The 25,867-nt window shown below is 51.0% G+C and overlaps 1 protein-coding gene and 1 long non-coding RNA gene across 2 annotated transcripts in view; one reads left to right on the top strand and one right to left on the bottom strand.

The window, feature by feature from the left end:
• The window catches only part of LOC137480180 (uncharacterized), a 222,304-nt gene that overhangs the window by 58,648 nt on the left and 137,789 nt on the right, over nt 1-25,867 (top strand). The window lies entirely within an intron of this gene.
• On the bottom strand, nt 3,879-7,292 carry A4GNT (alpha-1,4-N-acetylglucosaminyltransferase). The gene is made up of 3 exons (XM_068200066.1): nt 7,085-7,292; nt 5,918-6,367; nt 3,879-5,008 (listed from the first exon to the last, which is right to left on the bottom strand). Exons 1-3 carry the CDS (start codon nt 7,199-7,201, stop codon nt 4,397-4,399), a joined length of 1,179 nt encoding a protein of 392 aa, XP_068056167.1. The 5' UTR covers nt 7,202-7,292; the 3' UTR covers nt 3,879-4,396.

Here is a 25,867-nt window from a genome sequence, read left to right as displayed (position 1 = left end):
TTCCCAAATAACGTGCCAGGCAAAGGAGTATGTGCCAGGGAAAGGAGGACGTGCCATGCAGTGAAACAAACCCAGGAATGCTCCTTAAAGACATCTCCAGGAAACATTCACGGGATAAGTCACGGAGTCACTGCATTTTTCTTCGTGCCCTTGGCACCCGAAGCAGAAGTGCTGCCCTGCCCTGGAGCAGGGGTGGATGGAGCATCCCGGGCTGCCCGTGTCCCTGCACCGGCTCCGCGCGGGGCTAGGTGGTGGTGTTGCATTGCCGGGAGCTCAGGAATGCTCGCAGGAAGGGCTGCTTGATATGCTGGGCACGAAGAGGGCTTGGACGGCGAATGTCCCCTTGAAATCCCCGTGCCAGGAGCTGCCGTGCCCTCACACACCCTCCTTCCCTCAGGGAGAAGGAGCCCTGGGTATTTTAGCGCAGGAAAGGCTGCTGGGGAGGCAGATTTGCTGGAGAGATCCTGAAAAGCAGCCTCAGAGGTGGGAGCAGGGAAGTGTATTCCCTGTCTGTCTCTACCATCCCACCTGCCTCTCAGAGGGGGATTTTTCCAGATGGGTGGGTTTTTACTGGTGTTTGGGTTGCTCCCTCAATTTAAAAAAAAACGCTTTGGAGCAGTTATTGTGTCCCTGGAGCAGCTCAGGGCTGGTGGCACTGGAAGGACAGATGTACCCTTTTACCCCACAGGCTCTCCAGCTCTTCCTCCAGCACATCCTCCTGGATGGGGTGGCACTGCTCCTGGATGGGGTGGCACTGCTTCTGGATGGGGTGGCACTGCTCCTGGATGGGTGGCACTGCTCCTGGATGGGGTGGCACTGCTCCTGGAGGTTTGGGTTCCTCTGCAGGGCTTTCAGCATCTTCCCTGTCAGTCCTCCCCTAGGTGGGTGCTGGTACCAGTGCAGTGAGGACTGGGCAGGGGCTGGGGGGACCATCCCCCCTTGGTGAGTCCCAGGAGTCCCAGAGCAAGGAACTGCTTGCTCTCACAGCCTAAATCCCTCACAAAGGAGCAACTTCCTCCCCTAATCGGATTAATTCCTGCCCACAGCTTTCTCAAAATCCCAGCCAGTGCCCAGCAGCTGCCTGGGGCAGCTTTCCCAGGGAAGTGCTGGCCATGGAGCTGCCCAGCGAAGGGCACCAGGAGATTCATGCCCTGTGTGCCCCTAGCAGCTCTGCCCTGCACCCATCCCCATCCACACAACTCCCCAAGCCCAATGCCGGCTTCATCCTGGTGCTCTGGGGACAGGGATGGTCCCAGTTCCGGCACCACCTGATGGATCTTCACGACTTTGGTCACCTCCTGGGTTCCTGCAGGGAGAAAAGGCCTGTGAGGGTCAAAAAGGAGCTGAGGCCCCAGCATGGAAGCAAGTCCTGATCCACAGCTGCTTTTCCTATATGGAAAGCATGGGCACGTCTCCTTTGGGGATGGCACCAGCCTTTGGAGAACAGCCCCTGACCTCAAGGCCACTGGCTGGAGGGTGTCAAAGGGGTCACAATGCCCCCCTTGGGTGTTTGCCAACAGCCAGCCCTGGTTTAGGACTGGTTTTATTTCCTGCCTGCATTAGGGAGCAGAAATCCCCCATTTCCTTCCCCTGGACTGCAATGCAGGATCCACAGCAGGCCCGGAGGCACAGAGCTCCTTGTTTTTATGAGATAACCATTAGCATAGTTTGAAGGAGGCAAGGTCATCCCTTTGCTATGAAACTTGCTGGAAATCTCATGGAAATCTCATTTCTGTGGGATCTGGCTGCAATGCTAAGGCATAGTTTTGGTTTGTGAGCTGTGCTGACAGTGGAAGGACTGGAAGTGTCCAGTCCATGGCTCATGTGAGGGGAAGCACAGCCAGCTCCCTGCAGGGCTCCATGGCTGTTAGAGAGAGAGGCAGAGATTGTGCTCTGAAGGGATGAAAGTTATGAAAAATGTATCTACATCCAAATTGATTCATTTCAAAATGCCATCATTACATTCAGCTTTGCTGAGAGTAGTTGGATTTGTACAGAACTGGGCATCACAGATAATTTTTTGGTAATTTTTGGCAATTTTTCTTCTCTCTGCAGAGTACTGTTATGAAATGCATCTAAAACAAGAGCAGAAAAAAGCAAATTGAGCACGGAAATTCCCCAAGAGCTGTGTCCCTTCAGCTGACCATACCTGAGAGGGGCCAGCATCCTGTCACACCCCACATGTCACTCAGATCTGATGACAAGGAAGAGATGCTCTCAAATGGAATTTAAAGCATTGCTGTGATGGGTGACACCCCGGTGTGTGACTCGTTGACTCGTGCTGATGATATTCATGTGATACTTTGTGTTTAATGAGTGCCAAATAGAATAAAACATCACAGGATGGGTTTGAAACGGGGCTTGAAATTAAACTTAGTCTAAGCTCAGCAAATATTTTAAGGCTGCTTAGAGTTAAACATCTGCTTAAATGCTCTTAATGAGCCAAGGACTCTTTTTTTTTTCCCCATTATTATTATTATTTCACTTGTCTTCTTGGCCTAGGGCTGCTGCCCAGGATGGGAGCTGAGGCAAAAAAGGAATGAGAAGATGGGAACGTGGCCAAATGGGTTTGCAGCCATCACTTCCCCTCACCAGCCAGGGAAGCTCCCTGGATTTTTATTCATCATTGGGATGTCTTCCAAAGGGCAGAAGATGTGCCACCAGGTACAAAGTCTGCTGGTGACAATTTTGGGTCTTCTCATGGCCACGGTAGGACACAACTTCTGTAATTTCTGGTGTTATTTCTCTCGCTAATTTAATCATGGAATCCCAGACCAGTTTGGGTTGAAGAGGACCTTAAAGCCCATCCTGTTCCAACCCCTGCCATGGGCAGGGTCACCTCCCACTATCCAAGGGTGCTCCAAGCCCTGTCCAACCTTGTGGGTTTCTTGTGGCCATGGTCACAGTCTCATCATGCTCAGAGAGTAGATTTAAATGGGATATTAGGAAGGAATTCCTCCCTGTGAGGGTGGTTAGGCCTGGAACAGGTTGCCCAGAGAAGCTGTGGCTGCCCCTGGATCCGTGGAAGTGTCCCAGTCTTGGTTGGACGGGGCTTGGAGCCACCTGGGATAGTAGAAGTTGTCCTGAGCTGAAAGCAGACATCCACAAAGCAGATGCTCCCAGAGTTGCCTGGATGTGGTCCATCTCTATCCACAGGCATGTCCTAGAGGGCACAGGAGGGGTGAGGACATGGGAAAAATATTCCCTCATGTCATGCTCCTGCTCCAACAATCACCAGCACTCAGCTTGGCACCACCTGGCCTTACACTGGAGTGACTTTGGGGGAACAAGGAGGGGACAAGGAGGAGCCCCTTGCCCAAACACAGGAGCACACAAACCCTGTTTGCAGAGGGCTCTCTTCTCCTGCTGAATCCCAAATTCTGAGCTGCAGCCGGCTCAGCAGCTGCTGTGTTTGCAGGAGATAGCATTGTGCACATGGCAAACATTGGATGACGGAGACAGATCCCCACCTTTCTGCTCCCGAGTTGAAACCAGCTGTTCAGAGAGACCAGGTAGAGATCTGCAATCTGGGCTTCTCTTTAAGGAATTGGGTGGATTGGCATTCTCCTGGGAAAGAGAGTATCTGGAAGGGGATTGCTCACTGGGAGCCCTGTTGGGATTAAATGGGAATTTTGCCCAGCTGGACATGGGTGCCTACCTCATGTCTGTTGAAATCCATTTATTTAAGAGGGATTTGGGAACCTGGAGGACCATTCCTATCCTTGATGTCTCAGAATTTCCTTTCCAGGCACACTTTCTACAGCCAGGATTGACCTGGGAGGATGGGGCAGAGCAGCCACTTCCTAGCAAAAGCCAAAATAAATTGTGGGAGCACAAACCTTTGGAAAATGTAACTAATTTTTCAGGGAGAAGTGAGATCAGAGGAGTGGTGATTTATGAACTCTTTTATTTTCACTCATACTGAAGTCCCTCTCAAAAACGTAGGGTGTAAAGTCCATGTGAGGAAAACACCAGGAAAAGACACTGGTTTGGATTTCTCCTCTTTTGCCCCGGAGGCTCTAGTCCAAAGTCTGTTGTGCTTCCAACTTTTCTGATGTGGGAAGCTGCCGGTAGTTCCAAGAGGAGCAGAGACAACATTTCTCCTGGGAGGCCATCCCTCTCTTTAGGAACTTTTCCCTTGGAGAAGCTCGTGAACAGGCTCAAAGTCTGTCGGATTTGGGAAGGTTTGGTCCATGAGCACCTATCAGGAAACCAAACTGAGGCAAAGGAGTCCTTGCAGGCTACGTCCAATGGATACCCACCACCATTCTGAGCATCCCAAGGGAATAGAAACGGTGGTTATGGAAAGTTCTTTCTTTCTCCTACAAGGCTGGACACCAACCGAGTAGGGATTGTGTTTGGCAGGAAGGATCACCCCTCTCCTCCTTGCTCTATGTCACTCAACCTCCTCAGGGCCTGGGAGATCCGTGTGCTTGGCATTCTGGATCAGGTCCTCGTAGGTGGTGGGGCAATAGGTTTTGTAGAGTTTCTCAGCCAGGGTGTTGCTGCCGGCCACCACAACCTTGCGGTTGCGGTTCATGAAGTTCCACAGGTGCAGCGCGTAGGAGTGGTTGAAATTGGGGCTTTTATCCCACACCTGGTAGTACCGGCTCCAGGCTGGGTATGGGATGGGGTAGAAACGCTGGGGGTTGAGGAAGGAGATGTTCTGGCAGCTGTGGTCCTCAGTGCCTTGGAAATCTGTCAGGTTGCAGAGTGTTTTGAGCATCCTGGTCATCAAAAAGGGGCCCTGGTTGCCCCAGATGTTGCCGTTGTACTTGAGAACAAAGTTCTCCATACAGTCCCAGATGAACTTGTGGCGGGCAGGGAAGCCGAAGATCCCGTTGCTGGAGAAGCGCGACTTCTGCGCGGCCAGGAAGCTCTCCTGGGGGATGGGCCGGATGGAGATGACATCCGTGTCCATGTAGATTCCCCCGTACTTCCAGATGAGCGCCAGTCTGCTGGCGTCCGAGCTGACATGCACCCAGTTCTTCTCCTGCTCTGGGACCACCTGCGGAGTGGGAAAGGTGAGACGTGATGCCGCGGGCAGGGAACGGATCCAACCCATCCATGGGGCTGCAAATGGCACCATAAACCCTCACCTGCATGGCTGCAAATGTCACTGACAGCTTTTGCTGCCTCCAGCCATTGGGTTTTACTGGGATAAGATAAGGAGCTGGAGCAGAGCAGCGCTTTGTTAGCATTAGGAATGCGGGAACATTTCCCAGGTGGTTTGATGGCACCTACAGTGTTAACCCAATGCCACCATGAGTCATTCCCTGCTATTTCAGAGGGACACAACCCTCTGAACACACTCTCGGATCCCTCCCAGCTCTTTGAACCAGGCTGGAGGCTTTTCATCAGCATTTGTTGGCATTTGGAGTAATTTTTTTTTTTTTGAATAAGAAAGACTTTGGAGGAAATCTGCCTGTCCTGCCCAAGCAGTTTGACCAAAGATCCTTGTGGGAAGTTTGCCAGGAACTTTTTTAGGGTGGAGCTCACCAGATCCCACCTTGGCTTTGCATGTTGCTGTTATAGAACCTGAAATCTCTCCCCTATCTCTTATCTCCTGCGGGCTCCGTCAGAGTGAGGCAGCTCTATCAAGTGCTCAGGCAGCACATTTTTTTCAACCAGCTTCTGTTGGGGAAGATTATTAAGGCTGTTTTCTCAAAACACGTCTGCAATCTATTTTTACCAATGTTTCCTTTGCCAAAAAAATGATTCTCCAGATAAGGCCAATCATGTATGGCATAAACAGAGAGCTGAATACACCGCAGAAAGCGGCCAAAATGAATCTGTTCCCAACCAAAACAATGAAAGTCACTAATTTCACACAGTCCTGCATTCCTCATTCCTTTTAAAGCCTTTCCCACCCCTAGTTATAACTCTTTTCCTGTTTTCCACTTGTTTTAACACTCACCTGGTTGTACCACTGGAGCAGAGGGGTCTCCTGGAAGACAGTTTCCATCTGGAGAGGGAAAAGGAAGACATTCTTCATGGAAGACAAGAGGGAGAAGGCTGCGTAGCTGGTGTTCATGTCCAAGGCTGTCTCGTTGGTGAGTCCTCTCATGAAGAGGATGATGGGCCTGTCCTGGTAAATCCGGGCAGCGGATTCCACGGAGCATGACACCAGCGGGGGCGGCTCCAGACGCTCTGTTGTCTCCAGAAAAATGATGCTTTTGCCAAGGTTCAGCACCTGCTCAGGTGTCAGGTACTGCTGGGCCATGGGCAAGTAGGAGAAGACACAGCTGGACAAGAGGGAGATCTCGTACAAAATGCCCGAGACAAAGCAGAAACAGAGGCATATCTGGATTTTCCTCAACATTCTTTCTTTCCTGGAGCGTCTGGGGACATGCCTCCGACATGGGTGCTAAGGAGAGACAAGGAACAGCAAAAGGAGGAGCCAGTTATTGCTCAGCAGGACTGGGAAATGGAGGGATGTGGCTTTGGACAATGAAAGGTGAAGGCAGTTTGGTGACAGGCCTGGTGACAATCCCTCTATGGGTACAGAGTGCTCTTCCCCCCACAATGAAGATCTGGGGTCCCACCTCCTTGGCCCCAGACAGGCAGGGGGAACCAGGAGAGGTCTTGGAGAAGGGATGGGCAGCTGTGTCCCATGGTGCAGGCATGGGCTTGGCAGAGAGGGAAGGACCCAGGCAGAGCAGGTAGGAGGGGTCACCATGCCAAGGCAAGGAGCCCCAAGACCACCCCTGGGGCAGACTGGTGTGGGAAACTGTTCCCAAGCACTGCGGTGCCACTCCAACATGTGTTTGTCCCAGGGAATCTGTGGAGCCAAATGTGCCCATGGAATTAGGTGTCCAAGGAGGCCATGATCACAACAAGTTGTGCCTGTAATCACAATCTTGACAGGGGAAAGGTTGTGATTACAGTCTGGGGTCTGTCACCCAGAGCTAAAACATCAGCATGCCAAAGGCTTTTTCCCAATCCATCCCTTCTGCTAACACTTCAACTGTGAGGGATGTGAGGGATTTGTGTCCTGCAGGGACAGAGTCTTGTGATGGACCAGAGAAAAGCAGATGAGGATAGACAGTGGATGGTTTCATACAGGAAAGGAATTATGACCTACCTGGATTATAGTCCTGACAAATCTACATTTCCAGCACCTTTTCTTGCCCCGGCGGTGACTGTTGGACTCCTGCAAAGCCCAGCTCCCTGGTGAGGACACCCAAACCTTCTGGAGCATGCAAAGGGATTTCTGGAGGTACGAGAATGGTACACAAGGGAAAACCAGCTCTGCAGCTGGCTCAGTCTCAGTCCCAGAAAAGGTGTGGGATCCACCTAAAAGGACAAAGAAGGGACATGTTTGGTGAGACCCATCTTGTGCCTGGCACAGCTCCCCCCTCCCAATCCCAGCAGCACATGAGGCCATACAGCCACGGGGAGTTCCTGCTAGTAAGAGGATGGAATGGGATCTGCACTGTCTGGTGACACAAGGAAATTCCTTCCTGGAATGACACCTGGTTGCACCTGAGTGGCCCTGCAGGGACCAGGAGCCAGGGTCCTGCAGAGGGGACATACCTGGAATGACAACCCAATGTCCAAGAGGCCCTGAAAGTGTCCAGAGCTTGATTGATTGAAGGGAATGGCAGGAAACACAGCTCTGTGTGCTGGGATAATTAATGAGCCTCATTCCATGTCACCCTTCCAGAATACAGATAAGTCTGGAGCAGAGCAAACCCCATGGAAATTCCCTGCCAGTGCTGAGCTTGTGCTTGGAGCTGTGGCAGCTCCCAACCCATTTCCCAGAGCTGGATCTCATCAAATTAAATATTAAAGCAGCGACTGTTCCCATCAGTGCTGCTTCCCATGCTGCATAACAGATTTTGTTGTTTTCCATTCCAGCTGCACAGGGTTTCTCATCACATCCTGCGTTCCCAGGACAGCACAGGAGTTTGGGAAGAAATTCGTGGCTGTGAGGGTAGGGAGGCCCTGGCTCAGGTTGCCCAGAGAAGCTGTGGCTGCCTCTGGATCCCTGGAAGTGCTCAAGGCCAGGTTGGAACAACCTGGGATAGTGGAAGGTGTCCGTGCCTATAGCAGGGGTGGCACTGGACGAGCTTTAATTTCCCCTCCAACTCAAACCTTTCTGGGATTCCATATTCTATGTTAATTTTTCCAATCCCATTCCCAGTTTCCCTCATTGTCCCCACACTCTGCTGTGAGTGGCAGCACCTGGGGCCTCCCTGCAGATATGGAATTTGAGCGGAAGACAGGGAATGGAGAGCAAATATCCGCGGTTTGGAAAGGCCACGTTCCTGAGCCTACAGATAAGGAAGCGTGTGCTGCCCCGTGGGGCTCATGTGGAACACACATGTCCAGTCCAGCCCAGTCCAGCCCCACAGGGCTCAGGAGACACCAACACTGGCTTTAAAATAAACTACAGTGCTCAATCTCCACATTTTCTCCCACCTTTCCCACCTGTGCCTCATTCTCAGACAGGTGCAGTTAATTTACTCTGGTCTTTTGAAAAGAAAACAGAAAGAAAAATTTGCTCCCTGGTAGCTCTCTCACAATCTTGGCTTGGCCAGATTTTCAGGCTTCTGGTTGTTGGTTTTTTTCCAGCCCAGAGTGGTTTGGGTTGGAAGGGACCTTAGAGCTCATTTTGTTCCAAACCCCTGCCACTGGACTTCACACCCCTTAGACTCCAGGGCCAGGAAAGCTCAGGGGAATCCTTCTAATCTAATCTGGGTCATCCCAATCCTGGGGGGCACCCAGTGGTGCTCCTGTACCCTTCAGACAGGGACACCTCCCACTACCCCAGGTTGCTCTAATTCCCATCTTTGCTGGCCTTGGACACTTCCAGGGATGGGGCAGCCACAGCTTCCCTGGACACCCCGTGCCAGGGCCTCATCATCCTCACAGGAAGGAATCCCTTCCCAATATCTTATCTACAATCTGGCAGTTAAAGCCATTCCCCCTGTCGTGCCACTCCATGCCCCTGTAAATTATTCCTGCTGCTGCTCCAGTGATGACCAGGGACTGGAGACCCTCTGTTCCTTTTTAAATCTTGATGCCACTCTCCCGAAGCAGAAACCCCTGGCTTTGCTTTGATTAGAGTTGGGACCATGAGGACATTCCCATTACTGGATTCATATTTTTCCTTTGATGGCTGACAGATCCGATGTCTCAGGTCTTTATGAGCAGCCCAGCAATAGTCCTTCAAATTTAAAACAGTCCGGGAGGCATTTTATTTGCAAATTGTGGGCAGAGAATGAGGAGCCACTCCAACACCTCCCTGCTCTGTGCATGACATTGTGAAGAGAAACACGCATCTTCATCGGCTCATTCCAGGAAATTGTTTTGCTTGGTTGGTTTTCCAAAACCCCTGTGTGGCGAGTTATGAATTCTCATCACATTTGACCTGGAGGCTGCTGTTATCAAAATGTTCCCTTCCCTGCTCGAGTTAAAAGGACTGCGGAGCTGAATGTTAAAAATAAATCCCGGCCATTGAATAGATTACCCTGCTGAGTGGGATGATTCCGGGGATGGGCTGCTGCCTTGATGGCCCATCTTGTAAAGAGATTTCTTTTCTTGGGGCAATTTCCGTGTTTCAAGTGCAGGATGAGGACGGCTGGGAGACTACAAGGGAGATTACTACAGATGCCTGTGATAACTACTCAATCTGGCCGTGAGACACAGGCTCTGGGAATGCAATGGGATTTTGCTACCAAAGAGACGCAATGATGCTGCTGGGTCCTGGAGCACACCTCCTGCACATCACACGCCTGGAGTCCCTGTGGTGCACAAAGGGATGACCCCAGGACAGCCCACGGGGCACCACCAGCCCCACAGGCACTCGGGCTCAGCTTGAACAAGAACTAAAACTCCTCATTGGCTAAAAAGGATTTTAAATAAACAAACAAATAAATAAATAAATAAAGTAATCCCAGCACCTGCAGCTCGCAGTTTGCCCAGCCCTTGAGCCCATTTCAGTTTTCTCATTTCAGTTTTAGGCTCTCCAAAGCGAGAGCTGCATCACAAACTGCAGTTCAAGCACCACAAGCAAATACTGCACATCTCACAGTCCTCTGGCAAACCCCACTGCCTCTGAATCCGCAACCCCACAGCTCCTGGAATCCCTCGGATTCAAAGCAGAGACCTCCTCCCTCTCTGTAGCTCTCTTCTGAGAGCCAGTGGGATTTGCCTTTGGGATGCACCCACCCTGTTTCTGGGAATAACCCCAGTCCAGTCCCTGATTTCCACACAGGCAGCGTCTGTGAACTCACACTGGTTTATTTTTGTGTCTCTGAGGAAATTACAGCTGCAATCAAGCCAATGCACGTGCACGCACGCCAACCCCAGCTTTGTCACATTTAACACCAGGCACGTTTGGAAAGCGCTTCCTAATGGAAAACCTGTGCGAGGAACGTATCGGGTTCAGGGCAGTTTAATTAATGCCCATCTGAAGCAAAGGAAGCGGCTTCTCACCGAGCTGTGCCACACCTGCCTTGCCATTCTCCAACTCAACAGGTTCAGGGATAGAGCCAAACTCACCTGAGGGCTGCCAGGAGCAGGAGAGCTGTGCAGGCTATTGGGAAGCTGCGCTGGGAGGGATCCACAGGCACTGGAGAGCCCGAGGAGCTGCCCTGCTTCCCCGCTGTATCCTGCCCTGGCAGGGCTCGGAGCAGCCTCATGGCTCGCTCTGCCCCGACTCTGCTGTTTGCATTCCCGGGGTGCCCAGATAAGGCTCAGCTGGGGCTGTGCTGTCCCAGCAGTGGGCAGTGCGAGGTCCTCCCGTGGCCAAAGGTGAGTCCCCTGCTCTGCCAGCGTCACAAAGGATGGGCGGGACTGGGAAAAGGCACCTTTTGGGGTTCAACCTTTTCTCTTTGTATCCAGATCCACACCTAGGGAAGGTGTTATAGGGCAAGGAAGAACTTTGCTGAGTGGGATTGGTGCTCTGGATACTTCCAAGGGAGGCAATGTGCGGGAGATTCAGGACTACTAACCAAAATGATTAAGCAGAAGCTGTTTATTATTTACCTTGCACACATATTTATAGATTCTACAAACTACTAAGTACACATTTCTTGATTGGTGTCTTTGTCTCGTTCACTCGTTTTCTGCCTGCATTTCTCAGAGTATGTGATTGGTTACAGTCTAGGAGTTTTACAGTCTTCTGTTACCGAGTTCTTGCGGACTTGGTATTTGGTTTCTCAGCCTTCTTAATTTAGCACAATTTATGTTTCAGCAGCTTTGACCAATTCTTCAGGCTTTGATAAACTCAGAGGCAGGCTGGCTGGTGCACACTATGGCCTAACCCTTGCAAATACATTGCAACAGAAACAACAGGGCTTTCTACACAAACACCTCCCAAATAACATGGGCACATTCTGCCCAGGCAGGCAGGGAGGTTCCCAGTCCCTCAGAGCCTCTGCTTGTCCCCAGCAGGATGCCTTGAGGGAGGCAGGAACAGGATTGGGTGACCCACCTCAGACTGGAAAGATTCTCCCAGAGCATTCCTGGCTCTGGAGTGTAAGGGGTGTGAATTCCAGTGCCCATCCTGTGCTGGGACAGCAGAATTTGTAAGGAGAGGTGGAGCTGTGGCATCCAACAAAACTCCCCAGTGCATCCCCCCTGAACCAGAGCTGCTCAGCCCACGTGAGGACACCACAGTTTCCAGCAGAGATGTGGCCCTGGCTCCAGCCACCAACAGCAATCAGGTTCTTTGCAGCTCTCATCCTCATCCTTTCTCTTCCTATTTTTGGCCAAGTTGTATATCCAGAAAAACTAGGAGAGCTGGAAGATTTGTCCAGCCAACGAGTGCTGGCATCACCACGTGTTGCACCCATTTTCCACCCAAATCCCCACCCCTCTCCACCAGCAGTGCTTGGAAACCACCAAAACCCCACCCAGTGCATCCCCCCCTGCAGCCTGTGATGGCACCAAAAAGCCAGCCAGCTCTCCAAAATCAGCCACGAACACTCCAGGGTGCTCCCATTTGCTCGGGGGCAGCCCCTCAGCCCTCGGCAGGGTGCAGAGATCCTGCCCCCAGTATGTGATTCCTGCTGGGAGGGCTGGAGGAGGATGGGAGAGCTGCTAATGCTGCTGCAGGCAGAGCAAACAGTGCCCACGGGAAAGGCAGCGAGATACCCAGGGTTTAATCAGCTGATAAGAGCCCGGGTAAAAATGCCGGGAGGGCTCCAGTTCTGAAAAACATCCCTGGGGCAATGACGTGGGTGAGGAGCCCACACCCCTCGGAGAGGAACCCTCCCCTTGGGCAAACACCCGCGCGGGTCCATCCTTTCAGGTGACCTGCAGGGAATTGGGGTGGCCAGCATGCAGCTCCAAGGCTGGCAGCTCCTCTGGGAGTGAACACATCCATCTGCCCATCCCGCAGACCCATGGCATCCCTGCCCAGGGGAGATGGATGATCTCCAGAGTCCACTCCAACCCAAATGAGTCTATGATTACATGGTGGTCCATTCCTCCCTCCCTTCCCAGGGTCCTGGGAAGTGTCTGCTGAGCCTGGAGGATGCAGCAGCACCAGGACAGAGATAGCAGCTGATATCAAAAGTTCCACCCCAGTTTTTATCTTATCCATAACATGGAAACTTTCCCATCCTGCCCCGGTTCTCCCCATTGCCCTAATGCCCTACTGAGACTCTTGCCACAGATTTAGGAGGAGATTTTTCCATGGAGATCACTCCAGCAGAAACTTACAGCTTGGAGCAGCCTCATCCAGCCCCTTAATTCCAGATGAGCTGAGGCCAATCTCTTTGTACCCCCTGGATGAGCATCCCACCAGGACTCTGCCCATTCCCTGCTCCAGATGCCACTGCCACGGCCTCACCGGTGCCCTGCCAGCCCAGTGTGGGAGTTTGGGTCCCCAAAAGTCTTCTGAGAAGACAATAACCAGGGGCACACATGTCACAGCTGGTCCACAGCTGGGGTTTGGGCTGAGACTGCTGGGTGCTCCACACACGCTAACACTAACAACAGGGAGCAGCTAAAATGCTGCTGCTGCTCTGCATTGCTCTCTGTGGGAGCCTGTTTCCCACAGAAAATGGGAGTCTGGAGGGCAGAGCCTGTGCCTGGACCTCCTGCATCTCCAAGGGCTGGGTGGCATGGCCAGGGGAGGCTGAAATCACCCCTCAGTGGCACATAGGCTGAAGCAGGTCCCAGCTCCCAGGGATGTGACTGGGGTAAAGTCAGGCTTTCCCCTCCCTTCTCCACATCCACCACACTCAGAGCAACCTCTGAGACTCAAACACCACAGGAGAATCCCCAGAGTCACGAGGAAAGTGTCCCATCACCTTTGGCCCCTGGTCTGCCTGCTCAGGTTGGGTTCACTGGGACATGGATCACAGGATCATGGAATGCTTTGGGTGGGAAGGACCATAAAACCCATCCCATTCCACTCCCTGCCATGGGCAGGGACACCTTCCTCTATCCCAGGGTGCTCCAAGCCCTGTCCAGGCTGGCCTTGGACACCTCCAGGGATCCAGGGGCAGCCACAGCTTCTCCTGCCAGAACAGGGGAGCATTGATGTGGCTGCCTGGGGACTGCTCTCCAGGAGCCCAGCCAGCCACTGGGCTGGATCTGTAGGATCTGCTGGGCCCAGATTGGGCAGAAGTACCACTCAAAAAAATGATTCAAAAGAGGAATCAGGATCTGAAGGCAAGAATCCCATGCAGACATTGCTATTCACCATGAAACAAATCACTATTGTAATATATATTATAATATCATTATATAATAACATTATATTTCTGTACATGCTCTCACCATCACCCAAACCAGCCTGGCTCAGCTTTAGCAAGAAACTTAAACAGGGAGAGACAGTGACCAGATTCCCTTTTCCTCTGCTGTTCTGAGCATCTCCCTCACCCTCTCCTTGCACACGCTCTCTAAACATCCTGATGGACTTCCAAGAGCACCTCTCCTATGGGGAAAGGCTGGGAAATCTGGGTTGTTCAGCCTGGCAAAAAGAAGGGTCATGGGTGACCTAATTGTGGCCTTCCATTGCCTGAAGGAGCTGACAAGAAACATGGAGAGAGACTGTGGACAAGGGTCTGCAGTGGCAGGACGAGGGGAATGGCTTCCCACTGCCAGAGGACAGGGGTAGATGGGATATTGAGACTAAATCCTTCCCTGTGAGGGTGGGGAGGCCCTGGCACAGGTTGCCCAGAGAAGCTGTGGCTGCCCCATCCCTGGAAGTGTCCAAGGCCAGGTTGGACAGGGCTTTGAGCACCCTGGGATAGTGGAAGGTGTCCCTGCCCATGGCAGGGAGTGGGAGTGGATGGGCTTTAAGGTCCCTTACCACTTAAACCATTCTGGAATTCCATTACCATCTTGGTTTTGGAGGACCACCCTCCACAGACCCTCTCTGGTTTTCCATCCTCCTCACTGCTCTTAACTGCTGGCATTTATACCTTTTGGTATTTATTGAAAGCCTGTGTAATTTTTTAGACTTATGTTGGTATGGTAGAAAAGTCATTTGCTCCTTTTGAGCAACAGGGAAATTATAAATTAATGTTTTCTTAGTTATTTTCCCGAAAATCAATAGCTGTGCTTGGAAAACAATAAAGCACTTAGAGCTTACATGCAGATAAACACAAAAGGAGAGAAGCTCATCTAAACAGACCCAGAGTTACATCTCCCAAAGGAGAGTTTGGCAGTCGATTCACAGGGAGGCAGGGCCAGGAATGCACAGAGGGAAAAATATCAGAGGAAGGAATGCAAGGAGCTGATCTGTGCCAAATTACAGCCAGTTGTAAAGCAATACCTTTGTGCTGGATTGGGCTGGGGTAGAGTTGATTTCCCTCAGCAGAGCTGGGATGGGGCTGTGTTTGCCACACACAGCTGGGGGAAGAAGGGGGAAGAGAGGGATTCTTGGAGGGGTGGCATTTCCCTTCCCAAGTCACCTGTCTGTGTGATGGAGCCTGGCTTTCCTGGGAATGGCTGAACACCTGCCCACGGGACGTGGGGAATGAATTCCTTGGGTTTGTTTGCTTATGCACAGCTTCTACTTCCCCTATTGAACTGTCATTATCTCAACTCATGAATTGTCTCATTTTTGCCCTTCCAGTTCTCTCCCCACTCCAGAGCAAAGGGAATTAGGTCAGCCAGGGGTGCTCGTAAATCTGCCTCTGCAGCACCAGGGCTTTTTGTGCTGCTAAATCAGAGTGCAACACCATTAGACTAGGGAGCCTCATGTGGAAAAGTCACTTTTGTTTCCTCCTCCCATTAGAAACAGATCTGTTTCTCCTAAGCAGGGCCAGTGCAAAGTGTCAGTTTACCTGCTGCAGATATTTGAAAATATTTGAGATCCTGAGATCTGGGTTGTGCCAATCCTGAAGTTCCTGCAAGGCAAAGAAACCCACCAAGCTGAGCTCATCAGACATTCGTTGGGTTTCTGTTTGTGCGCAGGGTGGGCCAGAGCAAAGACTGGTTTTGCTGGATCCCACAGAGTTCCCAGCCTCTAGAAAAGAGAAACACCAGGGAGTGAAAAGCTCAAAATTACTGGTTGTTTTGCCTATAAGAAAAGGGTTTCTTATAACATGACAAACATTTGTAAATAATAGTAAATACCAGATTTTAAGAAGAAATTAATCCCTGTGAGGGTGGGGAGGCCCTGGCATAGGTTGCCCAGAGAAGCTGTGGCTGCCCCATCCCTGGAAGTGTCCAAAGCCAGGTTGGACAGGGCTTTGAGCACCCTGGGATAGTGGAAGGTGTCCCTGCCCACGGTAGGGGGTGGAACTGGATGGGATTTAAGGTCCCTTCCCACCCAAATCATCCTGGGATTTTGTGGGATACTGTCAGCACAGTGCCCTGAGCAGGGTGAGGTGCCCCGGGTTGATTTGTCCTCCCTGTGGTCCAAACACCCAGTGGGGCCAGGAATGCTGAGGGGTGATGGATGCACATCAGCATCAATGGCATTAGAAATCTCCAAAAAAATTCCATCAGAAAATCCTGCTCAATTTCATCAGCAGCCAGCAACAAGAGCTTTCTATATTCATGAATTCATCAGAGTCATATTTCAAAAATAATAAATGCTGTTATTATTGTTATTATTGGAATGAATTTCTCCATTATGTACTGAGTGATTGTAAGTACTTGCAGCCTCCAGCACAGGAACCACCTCAGGAATAATCCAAGCAAATGATATTTGTGTCGTGGCTGCCACGGGTCATGTTTGGGGGTTTTTAAGTGAGGAAGGTATTAACCAGAACAACAGCAACAACCATAACAGAAAGAAAGTCATTATAAGTTGGTGTAAAACACTGTCAGGGTGGGTTTTTTTCAGGCAAATTTAGTTTGGGGCACATGACTGGTGCTTTTGTGAGCTTTGTTCTGGTTTCTTGGAGCTCTGCCTGTACTCAGAGCCTCCTGCTCTCTGCTTGCTTTGCTTGTGTACAGAGGAAGGGAAGGGAAGCAGAGCTCAGGGATGGAGCACGACTGTTTGCTCCAACCCCCTTATCACACCAGTTTGTGCCCTTGGCCACTGTGTGCCTCCCTGGCTCCTGAGCCTTAGGGGTGCAGCTTTCCCTGCTCCCAGGCCCCTTCCCCGCTGCTCCTTGGATTCCTGGCCATAAAATGCTGCAAAGAGCAGAGGAGATGAAACAACTGACCGGGAGTCATGCACTTGGAAGTTAAATCTGGATAAGAAGCGGATGCAGGGGAGGGGCTGGGACTGATGGCTTTCCTCCAGAAAACTGGAACCTGGGAAGTAAAGGCAGGAGGGGTGGCCCAGTGTCCCCTGCCATCCCAGAAGGGTTTGTGGTAGAAGCAGAGTCCCTCTCCACCCTCCATCCCCCTAAGCCCCCTCCCTGGCTCCATCAGGCTCCATCCTGACCTCCCTTTCCCCATGATCCAAGAGCTGCCGTGGGGTTGTAAAATACAAAATGGGAACAGCCCAAGATTTTTCCAAGAGGCCCAGCCGAGCTGTCAGCACGTTTTGACACGAGGCCAATAAGATGGATTCCAAAAAGATGGGATCCCACCATGCCAAAAAGTAACATTTGCTTGAGCATCTGCCAAAACAAAACTAGCAGACTGCTGGGAAGGCTGTCTTTTCCAAGGATTTTTTTTAGGCACGAGGAACAGCAAAGAGGATCTCTGTGAGCATCTTCAGCTTCCCAGCCTATGAGGGCAAGGACTCACTGATAGCTGGAGGGGACATTTACTCCAAATGGTAGAGGAAATTTCAATTTCTGGCTCTGGTGGGATGGCAAATTTTGCTGCTGCCACACTAGAATACTGTCAGCATATCCAGAAATCAGGATTTTGTCCTGGAATAATATGGAATCATTTCAGCTGCACACCCTTGGTCTGTCATGACAAAGTGGATGATCAACTTCCACACTGCCTTCATTTCAATCACATCATGTGTTTATCTGTTAAAAAAAACCTAAAATTTTATTTTGGTGGCTAAAATTCCTGGGGAACTTGGCCTCACTGACTCCTGTATGTCCATGACATCAGAGATGGGGGAAGACCTTCCCATGAGCAACAATCTGGCTCCAGATATTGAAGATGAAATGAAGAAATTATTTATAATGAGGGTGGTGAGGCCCTGGCACAGGTTGCCCAGAGCAGCTGTGACTGTCCCTGCATCCCTGGCAGTGTCCAAGGCTAGGTTGGATGGGGCTTGGAGCAACCTGGGATAGTGGGAGGTGTCCCTGCCCTTTGCAGGGGGTGGAACTGGATGAATTTTAGGTGCCTTCCAACCCAAACCACCCTGGTATTCCATGATCTCCGGATTAGAGAGATGACAGGGATGGATTAAAATGTCAGGAGTGCAGAAAGGTGCATCTTCAGTGTGAGGGGAAGTCAGGAGCCTTGGAAAGCTTCTTCAGGGAAATATGTAAATGCAGGTAGAAAGGGGAACTGCCAGGATCTAGCCAGGACAAGGCCATTCCCTGGTTGTCCAGGAATTCAGGGACAGGGAGGACAGCAGAGCTTTCTAATGAGCTTTGTGGGTCAAACAGCATGGATTGAGGCCCTACAAGCCACTGGATCATAGGGAAAGTAAGGAAGATAAGGAGAATGAAAAGCAGGAGCATCCAGCTGTGGATGTGTTAACCTGTTTGTAGTCCAGACCTGGGAGTGCAGGACAAATTCTGAAGGAAACATTAATTAAGGCACTGAGAAAAATGAGATAAAGTGCAACCTAGGTTTTCCAAAGGCAGTTTGTGCCAGCCCGTGCTGACATCTTCCTTTGATAAGATAATTGGTTTTCCAGACAAGGGAAATTTGGTAGATCTAATCTATCTGGAGTTCAATAAAGCATTTGATATGGAGCCACATGGGAAATTATTACTGAGGCTGGAGAAAATGAGAATTAACAGAACTCGGGAGTGGGGAGAGCCGGGGCTGGCACAGAGACCGCGGCGGGATTGGGATCGCCATGGGGAATGCGGATGGGTGGCGGGAGAACCCGTCCTGAAGCTGATCCAGGGAAAAACCCTCCATCTCCGAGGCTGGGAGTGAAGTTTCCTGGCTTTCCTGAATTTCCTGCAGCGACTGCCGTGCGCTGGGAGCTGGCGACCTCGAGCGCTGGGAGCGGAGCATCACTGCAGAGGCTGCAGGGAAGCCGCTACACCGTGGGATGGCAATGTTGGTCCATGGAAGAGCATCCCACTCCTCATCTTCCAGCTCCGCTTCTCACCGCCTGGGCACATTTCAGCGCTGACTCCAAGAAATCTGTGATTGCAACTGTGAAGCGATGCTGGTCGAAGCTAAATCAGTCCAAGGAGCGTGGTTCTGGACAATCAGCTTTGGTGCCGTGGGAAGGGAGGCGGATTAAATCCATCGGATGGCATCGAGGCAGCGCTGTCCTCCCTGCAGGGCCAGCCCAAAGAACTTTTCCCAGGGCACAAAAAGCCCCAGTCCACCCAAAGCAGGCAGAGCTGCTGAGGGTAAGTGCGAACACGGTCACGTGTGTGCATGGCACAGGGAGAGGAGGAGAGGATTTTATATGGAAATAAAATCTGCTTATCCCTTGCCTGTATTTTTAGCTGAAATTACACCTAAATGCCGTCTGATCAATTCAGCTAAAATGAGCCCTTAATCCTAATAAGTCTTGATCACCTTTTTAAACCTCGTGAAACAGCAGGGAGGGTGTTTGCATTAAGTAATAACACCTTGATTCGGATTCCTTTGGCATGTAGCAAACTTACATAAGCACAAAGTGCTCCTGTCAATATTAAACAAGGACTTGGAGAGGGCCAAAGGAATGCCTTGGGCTGCTTTTTTGCCCTTTGTATCACGTCTGGTCACTCCAGCTCCGTGCTGAAGTATGGAAGGCACACGAAATCTTTAGGAATTCACCAGTCAAGGCAGCAGCGGGTCACTCTGCTGGGATAACAAACCCCACCCAGGCCATTTACATTTCCCAGGGATGTTCTTATCCAAAGGAAAGCAGAGGAGATCAAGCAAACAAGGTTGGACTTGATGATCTCAGAGGTCTTTTCCAAACTTGACGGTCCCATAATTCTGAAGACACTCTGTAGGGAAAGAGCTGCTGCTGGATTTCACTCACCTGTGCTGCAGCAGATTTAGCCATGGATGGAACTCATGGTTTTCTATAATTTTTCACAAAAAAAAAAAAAAAATCTTGGAGGAGCTCATTATTCCTCAAACCCAGAACAACTTTGTCAGTTTTAATAAATCTTCAGGGGGACTTTGAAATACTGAATTGCCAAAGGATGCTGTTTCAGGGAAACGTGGGCGGCACCACCCACTGCACCCCTTCCTTCCATCATTAGCCATGATGATGCCTCCTGAATGCTGGAATTTATACATTATTATTGTGGCTTCCCAGATTCCTTCCCTTTTTTTAGCACCTGCGCAAGCACTGCTTTGCCAGTGGTAGCCTGTACAATAAAATGGTTTCTTTCTCTGCCTCATTTTCCAGCCACCCAGGAATTTCTTTAGGTCATCTCTCACTCAGTAAATTATGGGTTAGAGCTGTAAGAGAGCAGGAGCTGGGAGGTAGAGGCTCTTTTTATAGGAGTCTTGAACAAGCCTGGCCCCAGCTGCTCCAAATTAATGTGCATCCAGTGGCGTGAATGGAGATGTATTCATTGGAATGCAGCTGGGATTTTAGTTCCCAGCTGAGTGTTTGATGTGGGGTGGTTTTCCTGGTAACCTGCTTATCCCTAGACCTGGTGCTGAGCATGCTTGAGGTGTGGGAGCTTCCCTGGAAAAAGAGGGAAGGTGTGGGGGAATCCTGAAGATAGTGGTGTTTCCATTGCTAACCAAGAGCAAATTCACTGTCAGCAGCAGCTGGGAAAAATGGGATGGGGCTGGAGGTGCCCCACAGAGATGGGGCAGGACAGGGGATGGGATGCACCATCCTTGCAGGTGGCTGTGGGGATGGAGTGAGGTGAGCAGTGCAAAACTGCCTGTTCTGGGGGAAAAAAACAGTGGGAAGGGAAGGAAAATTGGGATTGCAGCCTGTTGTGAAGATCAGTGCCTGTAGGTGTGGGCCACATGGGTGGGAGCCCATGCTCAGGTGTAGATCCAGTGGATGGTAGATCCCATCCCTCAGGTGTGGATTGGGTGGGGGGGAGTCCATGCTCAGGTGTGGGTCAGGTGGGTGGGATCCACACTCAGGTCTCCAGCTCAGTTTCCTTCTGGGAACACTGAATATAATCCATAGGGAATGGGTCTCACCCTTCATGTTCGCCTCCAGTGCAGGGCGGTGGTAAAACCTTTCCAGGATCTCATTTTCTGAGGGATCCATGGAGATGGGGCTCCCTCCTGGGATCCACTCGAAGGCCGTGCTGATCTCACACCCCTGAGCAGTGAGAGTCTGAGTGTTTGGTCTCCACCTTCCACACATTCTCCCAATGGACCAAAGGCTGGCTTTGCCAATCCCTTGGAGCTCCATCCATGGTGCCTCCTGTCACTGTGTACATCTGGAATGCGGGTGTGCAGGTGCCCTTCCTCATGTCAGCATTTCCCAGCTGGAGCCCTGGGATGACTACAGAGCTCCCCTGCCATTTGTGAATAAAAGGATCAAGGTCCTGACCTCTGGGATCTGCCGGTGGCCCCGGCATTGTGCAGCCATGCCCAAAGCTCTGCACAGAGCTGGCAGGGAACATAAATCTAGGAAGAACTAATGAAGACCCCCAGGGCCACCACTCTCCATGGCTGTCTTGTTAACATGATCTAGGAAAGACAGGGGGCCCTTCAAAAGATAAAACCCAGGGATAAGAAGTAACTCATCAATGTCAGGGAGAGCCAGAGCATTGGCAGGGAATGCTGAGTGAAGGTTTGCAGAGCATCCCACCCCCAGCCCAGCAGCACCACGGCCAAGGGGCTGGGGAGGGGCAGTAATCCCCCAGAACCTCATGGCTCACCAAAAATCAGCATCATGGTTAAAAGGCTCTGAAACGTTTCCCCCTTTGGCACATCCCTCTTCCCGCTGGCAAAAGCCCTTTTGGATTTGTCTTGATGCCGGCAGGGACTGAAGCCCTGTGGATGGTGGGATATTGGGCTCTCTCACTCATCCCAAAGGCCTGGGATCAATATCTTATGAGAGGTGGAGGAATTGTCAGAGTTCACAGGGTGGTGCCCTCAGGGCAATGAGAGGGATGGGTTGTTCTCTTGGTAAAAGGAGCCCCTGCCAATCCAAGATCCTGAAGCTGGAAATGGAACTCAGGGTATCTTGGCAAAGAAGGGGCACTGATAACAATTTTGGATTCAAATGTCACCTCTGTGATGGCTGATTCAGGCAAGTGTCTGGGTGGGGATGGCTGGGGGAGGAAGCCTTGGTGGCCAGGGCCAGCTGTCTATGGGTGACAGCAAAACAGAGAGGCAGCAGTGAGTCTCAGGTCCTCAAACTTGCACACCCTTGCTCTTGACCCTCCTAAATGACTGGCAGATGGATGGGAAAATTTGAATGGGACAACAGAGAATCAGATAATGATTTTAAAACTGTTTCCAAGCCGGCTGCTCCATCCTGGTTCTCCAATGCTGCAGGACAGAATCTCACTGCCTTTCCAGGTACTGCAGGCACTGATTTCCCCTAAAATTGTCTTTTGGCTGCTCCCGATGCCGTCGCTATCCCAGCTGCCTTTGGGGACCCCTGTGGCCCAGGAATCAGGTGGGTTCCTGTTGTGTTCATCTGTTGGCCAGGCCGACGTGCCAAGAACGGATTAAAGCTCGGCACCAGAGACCTGGGGAGCCCTGGTAGCAGCCTGTGTCCCTGCCTAATCCCATTCCCTATTAATTTGTTGTCCCATTAACACCTTGTACATTTCTCTCTCTCGCTGCTGTGCTACCCTGAGAGACTCCTGGGGACTATGTAATGTAGTATTTTGTTGTTTAGAGCACAAGGCAGCGAACTCCTCTCATCTGAGCCCAGAAATCCCTGGATAGAGAGAAAGAAAACTGCTGCTTTGTTTCTTCCAATCAATACCATCCATTAAGATCCGTGTCTAACAGAGTGAGTAACTGAACGAGCACCTCCTGCTCACTCAAACCTTTGGAAACAGCAAATGCTCTTCAAAAAAGAACAATTGGATAGCATAGCCCTCGCTGGAGCAGGCGGGGTGGAGGGGGGCAGCTTTCTTCTCAGACGTGTGGAAACCAAATTGCTCCCAACTTCCATAGGAAAGGAAGTTCTCCGGGGAGCAGGCAGCAGTGGGTGATGGCAGCTGGGATAGGCTCCCCTCCCCAGCACTCCTGCACAGACCATGAGGTGTAAAATCCCCGGCATCAAGCCATGGATAGTGGGAATTGTGCAATTCCAGGTGCTTTGGGGGTGGGCTGTGAGCTGAGCTCGGCCTTGCTATGTTGGCTGGGGGGTGTGGGATGCAGCAGGGCATGGGATCACAGGGAATGTGGTCCTTCCATATCTGTGGAGCACAGCTGGACCATGGGGGCTGCACCCCAGCATGGGCAGGGTCCTGCTGTGCTCTACCCACACCAAAAGCGAGTTTTGCTCTCCAGAAGGGCTCATCTCAAGTGTGGTTAGAAACCTTCTCATTCCATCCTAAACTTGGCCATGTCCAGCTCTTACCCCATTGTCCTTGTGCCCGTTCCTTCAGGAAAAATCAATATTATTGCAGTCAGAGTAGTGCTGGTGCTGATGCCCCCCTTCTCTTGGGAGCCTCAAACCAAACTATGTTTGAAGAGGGACCCTGAGACAAAAAGCCCAGAGTTTCAGTCTAGTATGGCAAACTTCAGGTGAACCTGCTGGGAAACCATAGACACAGCCCTGAGACTGAGGGATTCCTGGTGCAGTTAGGGAAATACTCCTTGCCCAGGCAGCTGTACGGATCATCTCTCCCTGTCAACATTTCAGAGAGAGAATTCCAGCCACAAACAGGTCACAAAAGCTAAAAGGGGGATGACAGCAATGGAGAGCCCGTCTGAGGAGTGCTAGAGAAACAAATCCATCAGGCAGTGCCTGCTGCAGTGTTTGCAAAGCCCAGAGCTCTGGAATGTGCTCCCTTCCCAGCTGCTGCACCCTGGAGTGTGGCACCGGGTGAGCAGTAAGTGAGTGCTGCAGGAATGTGATCTGAGCTCATCATTGATCGCGGGGTGCGTCGGCTCCCGGCACCCCGATCAATACTGTATTATTCCACCCATCGATCCCGCTTTGTTTGTGAACTTTACCCCATTGATATCCATTAAAAACTTCAGCAGCGCTGATAAGGTTTAAATCTCCAGCTCCAGATGGGGAAGAAAAGCTGTTTTTAGCCCTGAGCTACCAATCCTGCCACATCTCAGGGGCAGTGGCACCTTGCAGGCAGATTCTGCTTGGATAACCTGGGATGCTCCTCTCTCCAGGCTGGACAGGGAAATGACCTCTTGGTCTCTTAAAGCCTAATTAGAGCCAGATCCTGGACTGGAGCAAGGTGGAACAGAGGTTCAGGAGGGTTTGTACATCACTCAACAAGTTGTATTGTATCCCCTTTGGTCCGTTCCTGCCTCTAAGGTGCTGCCTGCAGGGTGGGAATGGGAACCATTCTCCAAAGGACAGCTGAGCCTGGGCTACCAGAGATCCCATTGGATTGGGAGAGTGATGGTGGTGTCCCTCAAGGAGCTCTCTGCAAGTCCAGATTCAGTTCAGGACATCCTGCTATAGTTCTTCTATTTCAGTCCTAAACATCCTCAGCATGATCCTGGTAAGTAGAGTCTGACATGAGGAACAAGAAATCTCATGGCAATTGAGGGAACTCAGAACTCCATGCAGTCCAAACCTGCACAGAGGCCTTGGGAAGAGTACAAGTACCTCCTGGCTACTTTTCCTCCATGAGCAGGACATCACTTCTCTGCCCCATGTTCCTGTGGCCATCCTGTGGCTGAAGAAAACTCCTGGATAAGCTGTAGATCAGAAGTGAAATCCAGTGGTTTGCCTTATGGCCAGATGCCAAAGGACAAATGGTCCCACACAATGATTTTGCAAGACTAGAAATGCCAGGGAGGTGCAACCAGAGTGGTGTTGGGGCCGGGCACGGAGCATTTTCCCACCATCCCCTCTGCACTCCCAGTGCAGGGAGCTGTTCTCCAGATCTGTCACTGACCCCACATCTACTATCCCAGATTTTAAATCTCTCTGGCTGCTCATCCAGCTGCTGTTTGCAACATCCTCTCCTCTGCAAACACACAAGGGGAACGAGTGTGGGAATTCCAGTGCCAAAGGCTGCCCGAGGTGGTGGGGGATAGGGCCACTGCTAAATATTCCTCCTCCACACCTGAAACCTGGGAATGCTCCCCTTTGGCTGGTGCTCTAAGGATCCCCATGACCATGGAGGCTGTTCCTACCTGTGCTGGTTTGAAAAGACCCTGGTGCAGGGTGCCCAAGCGCAGTCATGGATGTCCTGTTCCTGGAAGTGTCCAAGGCCAGCTTGGATTGGGCTTGGAGCAACCTGGGCTAGTGGAAGGAGTCCTGCCCATGGCAGGGGATGGAACTAAATGGTCTTTAGGGTCCCTTCCAACCGTTTGGTCTTTAAGGTCCCATTCCAATCCCAAACCATTCTAGGATTTTATTTGCATTCTAAGATTCTCTGATTCTCTGATTTCCACGTTTTTAACTGAGTGCAGGTTCTCTCCTGGCTCCAGTGAAGAGTCACATGCCCCTTCTGGACATCCCATTTCTGGCTTTGAAGGCACTGGAGATGTGGAGAATCTGTCCTTCAAGAAGAGCATCCCCACACACTGAACCTGGGACTTCCTCAATGCCAGACCATTCCGTCCTCCGACATCATCCTGCTATGGACACCATCCTGCCCCCTTCCCTTTTCCTCTCGTGGTCACTGAGGCAGGTGTGAAAAACATCAGGCAGCTTTAGGAAAAATAAACCACATCCCTGCATTAAACACATCCCTGCATTACCCAAAGCATCCTGATCAGAAATGGTTTTATTGCAGGATGTGAGCTGCAGCTGGAGTCAGCATCCGAGGGGCCAGCCCTGCTCTCCCCACACTCCTCATGTGTTATTCACAGCTGCAAATTGCTTGGAGATTTCTGGAAGACATCAGAGCAGATCAAACCTGATTTCTCTGCAGTCCTTTTAAATGTCCCATTGTAAAATGGATTAACATTCACGGGGATGCTTGGGGATGAAAGGCAGGGGAAAAAAAAAAACACATCACCAGAGGACGCGGTGCCTGGAGCTTCGTGCAATTTTACCTGAAAATGAAGCTTTTGTCAGTGTCTTTTCTCCATAAGGCTTTTCCATTCCCTCATGTAATCTGAACATTTTACTGTTTGTGTCATTAGTGAACAAAAAGGGTAAAATGTGGTGGGGTTTTTTTAAATTAAAGGGCTTTCCCCCCCCCTCCATAGGAATGGTAAAAGAATATCAAATTATTGCCTGACAAGGTGCACTTGTGAGAGAGAATCACCAGAGTACAGCTGATCTATATCTTATCTCTCTCTGAAATTGCATGGC

Source organism: Anomalospiza imberbis, chromosome 10, assembly GCF_031753505.1.
Source record: "Anomalospiza imberbis isolate Cuckoo-Finch-1a 21T00152 chromosome 10, ASM3175350v1, whole genome shotgun sequence".
Taxonomy (NCBI): domain Eukaryota; kingdom Metazoa; phylum Chordata; class Aves; order Passeriformes; family Viduidae; genus Anomalospiza; species Anomalospiza imberbis.
The sequence above is the reverse complement of the archived record's forward strand: the minus strand, read 5'-3'. Positions and strand labels throughout refer to the sequence as shown.